This window comes from Amblyomma americanum, chromosome 11, assembly GCF_052857255.1.
Source record: "Amblyomma americanum isolate KBUSLIRL-KWMA chromosome 11, ASM5285725v1, whole genome shotgun sequence".
Lineage (NCBI taxonomy): Eukaryota > Metazoa > Arthropoda > Arachnida > Ixodida > Ixodidae > Amblyomma > Amblyomma americanum.
Genome location: NC_135507.1, coordinates 40,480,308 through 40,486,326, shown reverse-complemented (window position 1 = coordinate 40,486,326; position 6,019 = coordinate 40,480,308). Strand labels below are relative to the sequence as shown.

Below are 6,019 nucleotides of genomic sequence, written 5' to 3'. Positions count from 1 at the left end.
ATTACACGCGAAGCCCTTTAAAGACTGCAGCTAGAAATGCTGTGTTGTGCTAAAAAATTTACTTGTTGGACGTTGCAAAAAAATGAAGCCCATTATCACTGCAGCCTGTGTTTCGGATATAATGACAGCAAAGGAAGCATTATTCAGCCGTTAGGGTTGGAAAATGCTGATAACAATAATGTAAATACCATTTTTTTTTTAAAGACGGAGCCTTTGTATTTGATACTGGGAAATGAGGAAACCAGACACCGCTGGAAAATGCGCTTATAAGCGGTTGTGAAAGGTGCTGTTGCTCAGAATATATTTTATTAAAGTTACTCTGTAATGATGGCCTCATTTACGCAGGCAGCGGGATTTTCAGAAAGGGTTGTTGTGAATGAAATGAGATGTTATATACAGAGACTGAGATGGCTGGTCCCTTGACACCATATATCCGGCGCCCTGCGAAAGAAAAAAAAATCGCACTTATTGCAGCGGCATCGGCTACCGTAGTTGTGCATATTAGGTGCACAATTCGGGATTAACCATTTTATCGCCTTCGTGGGTCGGTCATCAAATCAATTTTTCATCTTATTCTGCCATCCACGCTTACCCTTGAGCCATCGAGCCAGACAGTGGATGTCCATCAAACTCCTTTAGTTTGTCCGATGCGCAGGAAATATTTGTTTTAAACACGGAGGTCTCATTAACAAGGACGGTAAGCCGGGCTAGTTAGTACGAACTCATACTCAGGTTAAGCCTGCGTGAAACACTGGTGCCGAGAAAAGAAAAACTGAGCGTTATTCTCGCCACTGAAAAGTTCAGTACACGAGACAAAGAAATTTACAACCTCGAGGTCACACATTTGGGTTAAGGCCGCAACCTTACAAGAGAAAAATAAATTTACTCCTTATACTAAATGGTTATTTCATAGTTATTGACGCATGATTTCAATGATATTTCCCGCGCACTTTCTTTCGATCGAAAAAAGTTGTCACGCGCTGGCTTTCTAAACGCTTGTGTGGGCTAAGTGGTTACTGTGCAAGCACTGCTCATCCTGAAGGCCAAAAATGGCTTGTAAAGTGGGGCGCCGTAGCAGCTTCCAGCAATGTAACGCTGAAATAGGGATTACAACCGATGGGTTCGTATTAAATGGGGTTAGTAAACACTTTTAACAGCAAAAGTATGGTAGACAACATCGGAAGGGAAACGAGACAGTGTTTTCCGGCGCGAATATTATTTCACAAATATTCAACTGTCGCAGCAGTCAGCTAGAACGAATGATTCAGTTTTGTCCCTTCGTGCCCGAAAACTTTAACGTGAAGAGAACAGGCGTCCCTTCCATGCAAATCAATACACCTAGCGCAGTTGGTTTTAAACAAGTACGTTATTCAACAACACCCTCAGCTAGCGCCCTCTTAGTAATGCAAAATAAAATTTTTGATCAGTTAAACACAAAGCTGTGAATGGTAATAGGAATACCAACCTTTACCGTAACGTACTCCATATTCCCATCATAGAACTGGGCGAAGCCATTAACTTGCTGGTGGAACAACCATGGGAAGTAGGCGACCACAGTCTGCGTAAATATAGAAGCGGTTTATGAAGCAGGCAATGATTTCAACATTGCGCGTTTGTCAGTGGTTCGGTATCTCTATTACCATCTTCCCGCCAGAAAACGGCAATAGCTGTGCGAAATAAGGATTGAATTCGGCTCGCAGCTTCTGCGATCCATTCGCCTTCGCACATTCGTCGAGGAACAGTTACACCGCAGCACTTACTGACTAGCCACGCATTATTCCTTACAAAGGTGCAGAACATGAATTTCAAAATGACCTGAGATGCAAAAGCTTTTGGACGGTCCTTGTAAAAGCTAGTTGTTGCGTTCTTTTCCTCCCTTATACTGAAAAAAAAAACGAACACACATTCGGCTTCTACGAACACCCGTAAACCTGCATTATGAACGCAATAGCGTTAAGGGCCCCGTCCTCCAGAAAATCTTATGCCGGCGCTGTGAGCGAAAAATCCCAAGCATGGCTCTGGCAGGTGGGCCCCAGAGATCAACCAGAGGCAGGTGGGCAACCTAGGTCACGCGTCCTTGCGACGTCATCACACCCTGCCCAACCCATAGTGATAAAACTGTCCACCATGGCAGGTCGCAGTTAAATTGATGATTGGTCGCTCGGGAAGAGTGACCTGGGTCGTACAAGGCCCACTGCTGGGAGCACCTGCCATCGCAGGGCAGTGGCACATCGCTTCACTGCAACACTTCTGATCCAGGAATGGTACGGGTACTCCCAGGGATATATGAATGTAAAGTACAGAATGACCTTCGGCATACACGGGAATTAACCCATTATTCTGTTGTGTCATACCGTTAAGACGGAGCTTATGTGTCCCCTACAATTTTTTGCTCCTCATGGCCTGAAAATTATTGCATGGGAGACAACTCACGTGGAAACCGAGGCTGTCGAGGAACCACTTCCCTCCAAGGAAATTAGACATCATGTCGACATCGCCGTAGTAGAACAAAGCCGACACCTTGCCCCTGGCAGCTATTTTCCGGACAATCTCTCTGAGGTCGTGGTACAATATGTTGTACTTGATGACGTCACTGCAAATCAAGCCAGTCGTATGTTGAAATTTCTGTTGACAGCATATATTTGAAAACAGACAGCTTTAGGCATCATATGCCATCACTCCCCGCGTGGTCAAATATAGAGGACCCGGCGTTTTCCTCCATTTTACTTGAAGTATATTCAACGGAGACTCGAAGTTTGTTATCATAGATACGGTTTTTAGGTAGAGTACCAAGGGTTCTGTTTGATTTGTAATACGCTGAATAAGTCTAACAAAGGTAAAAAGCGCCCCTCCTGTCCGTCGTCCTGTACGGTGCGTGTTAAATTAGCACTCTTTTCACCCTTGTTCGACAGTACTCAGCCAACTCGCACAGCACGAGGTACTGTTAAACGGTGACTAAGCCTTTTATAATCATGCGTGCTCTCGCCATGAAGGCGACAATTGTCTGGCGGTTTTGGCGTCTATGTGAAGCCTCCACATAACGGGTGAATTCTTCCTACCCCTCCCCCCGCTCTGCGTACTGTAAGCGCTCGAAGTCACTGACATGTCCACAGGCCCGTATATGGGCCTGTGGACGAACAGCTTCCGCGCGGCGAGCACTTGCTGAGCTTAAGAGTTCTTATAGTGCGTAGTTTCAAGTAACGGGAGAGTGCCTCGTCAGGAAGTCATCAGAGCAATTCAGGTAAAATACAAGGCAAGTCAACCAGAAAGGACAATTTCCAATGTCCACAGGCCCATATACGGGCCTGTGGACATTGGAAACTGTCCTTTCTGGTTGACTTGCCTTGTATTTTACCTGAATTGCTCTGATGACTTCCTGACGAGGCACTCTCCCGTTACTTGAAACGACGCACTATAAGAACTCTTAAGCTCAGCAAGTGCTCGCCGCGCGGAAGCTGTTCGTAGCACACTCAAGCAGGATGAACGCAAGCTAAGCCTATAGGAACTTCGCCATAACAAGCCAAAACCTCACCTGCACGGTTGCCACTGGAGAGGCGACTCTTCGACATGCAGGGCTTTCCTTACATCTTCTCTGTTTAGGTAAGCGGACACATCAGTGGTGTCTACGCAAGCAGGGCTCCACTTGACATCCTTGGAACAAAAAGAAATCCAAACATGGAGTTCGCTTAATAGAAATTTCCTTCTTTGATTATTGTTATCACATCAGAATGATAAAACATAATAGAACCCACTGAACCGTATTAAACGAAGATGGTCATTGTGTTTGTCAGTCGGCTTTATGAACGCATGACTTCTCGGAGGAGAAGGTATTAAGCATTTTATTTTTTGAAACGCGCCACAGCAGTATCAGTTTAGACGGCTAAACATCGTAGACCGCGCTTGCCACGATTCATATTTTTGGATTACAGTGTTAATCTCTACAAAGTAGTTTTAAGGAAGCCTGCCCCTAATTTTTGAACACTTGTTTTCGGAGTTAAAGCGACTTTTTGAATCATAGCAATACCAGTGTTGGCGGACACCTGAAGCGAAGCGAATCCCGTAAACTAGTTAAAGGGATAACTAAATTATAATACCCAGCTTAGTAATGAACAGACACGTGCCTGGGTACAATTATAGAATTATACCTGGTCACAACCAATAGACATATTAAGTTTTCGAATTATAAAATGAGACGAACCTCGCCAGCATAGGTCAATTAATTGTTTTATTTGTTCCTCGGACGGTGTCTAAGAGGAAGCTTAGACTAAAGGCCTATAGCCTTACGAGGTCTTGGTCCCTAGTGCAAGCTTTAGCATCAATAACAGAAACTCAGAGATAACACTTCGGTCAGCACAAATTCATCGACGAACACGTTATTCCGTGGTGCAAATGCCGCGTGACATTCCTGTCCCGCCGGCGCACAGCTTTCACCTCTCCTAGCTGTTCCCTACGAGGCGGAGCAGAGAAGACGAGCGGTTGTGGCCACACGTCTTCTCATTGTCGCCTCCCGCGGCAGGTGTATGGATGGTCAGTGGCCCACGCAACCGGACTTCCGGTCCAGGGCAGCAGTGAACGCAGCAAGCATGCACTCTCGGCACCTTTCCAAGCAAATGCCCAGGGATGGCTTTGCATCGAAAATACGGCGCGCAGAGGAAGACCCGGCCACCATTCTCGGCGCGTACAAGCGTTCGGCGCCGATACCTCCGAATTGGAGTCCCTGTCCCAGCCGTTAAGTCGGAAGCCCTTCTTCCATAGCTTTCTGCTTCCGAGGAATGCCTCGTTGATGTTTTGTAGGTAGCTGGCCCCCTCTGTGTATTATTTGGAAGTCCCTTTGTTCCCTCAAGCACGCCTCTCCCCCCACCCCACCCCCGCTGTTAGCGAGCGAAGACGCAGCAGCCGTGGTGGGGGGGGGGGGGGGCTGCGCGGAGAGAGGACTGGTCGTCATAACTCATAACTTCAACAATCCATGAGAAATAGGACAGCAAGGGCTTGCTTAATACCCGACTGATCACCTTACTGTCCGGTATGTCCAAGGTGTTTACAAACGTAATTAAGGAAAACATAAGACTTCAACGAACCAAATGACAAGGAAAGCCCTTCGGAAAGTTGACTTGACAATTCATCATATTCATACTACCACTCAGGTGTAACCCCTTATACAGCCTTATAAAATACAAGAAAGCATTTGACTCAATCTAAACGTCAGCAGTCATGCAAGCATTGCGGAATCGGTGTAGAGGAGCCGTATCTAAAGTTAATGGAAGATATCTACAACGGCTGTACAGTAAAAAAAAAGTCAACCATAAAGTCAGCAATATAATTTCAATAAAGAAGGATTTCGGGCAGGCAGACGTGATCACTCCAATGCTGTTCACTACCTGTTTCCAGCAGGTATTCAGAGACCAATTGCGAGCAATGGGGCATAATAGCTAATTGATGTCTGACTAATTTGCGATAAGCGGAAAACAGCGCCTTGCATGGTCGTTTGCTATTTGCAAGGCATCATGAATGTCTTACACAGGCAAAACAGACCGGTGGGTTTAAAACTACACTGAAAACTAAAATAATAATCCGAAGTCAAGTAAAGGAACCGCACTTTAAGATCGCTATCGATGTGCAGAAAGCGATAAGAGAAAACGTTTACATAGGGCAGGTGGTGATCGCAGATCCGGATCAAAAGAGTAAAATAACTAGAAGAATAGAAATGGGGTGGAGCCCTTATGGCAGGTTCGTTCATGTCACGAATGGCAGTTCACCGATAATCCTGAAGAGAAAAAGAGTAAAATGGCTTTATCTTAATGACAGTCACATACGGGACAGAAACTTGGAAGCTAACAAAAACTTTTCATCTGAAATTGAAGAGAACGCCGCGAGCTATGAAAGGGGGTATGTTGGGCCTATGAGCTATGATGTGCCTGTCAAGTTCAACCTCAGCTCGACTGCTGCTGACGATTCCTCGAGGACAAGCTGCTGCGTACCACCTGCGCATCTGCCTCCCAGTTTGGCTTCGACCACTCTG

The 6,019-nt window shown here is 45.8% G+C and overlaps 1 protein-coding gene across 1 annotated transcript in view; it reads right to left on the bottom strand.

Moving 5' to 3' along the window:
• Positions 1-272: 272 nt before the first annotated feature.
• The window catches only part of LOC144110252 (lysosomal protective protein-like), a 29,323-nt gene continuing 23,576 nt past the window's right edge, over positions 273-6,019 (bottom strand). The window contains exons 8-11 of the mRNA XM_077643087.1: positions 3,533-3,651; positions 2,434-2,593; positions 1,466-1,558; positions 273-441 (exon numbers count right to left, since the gene is read on the bottom strand). Of these exons, the coding sequence (XP_077499213.1) occupies positions 358-441; positions 1,466-1,558; positions 2,434-2,593; positions 3,533-3,651 (456 nt within the window). The 3' untranslated portion in view covers positions 273-357. The remainder of the gene's footprint in view (positions 442-1,465; positions 1,559-2,433; positions 2,594-3,532; positions 3,652-6,019) is intronic.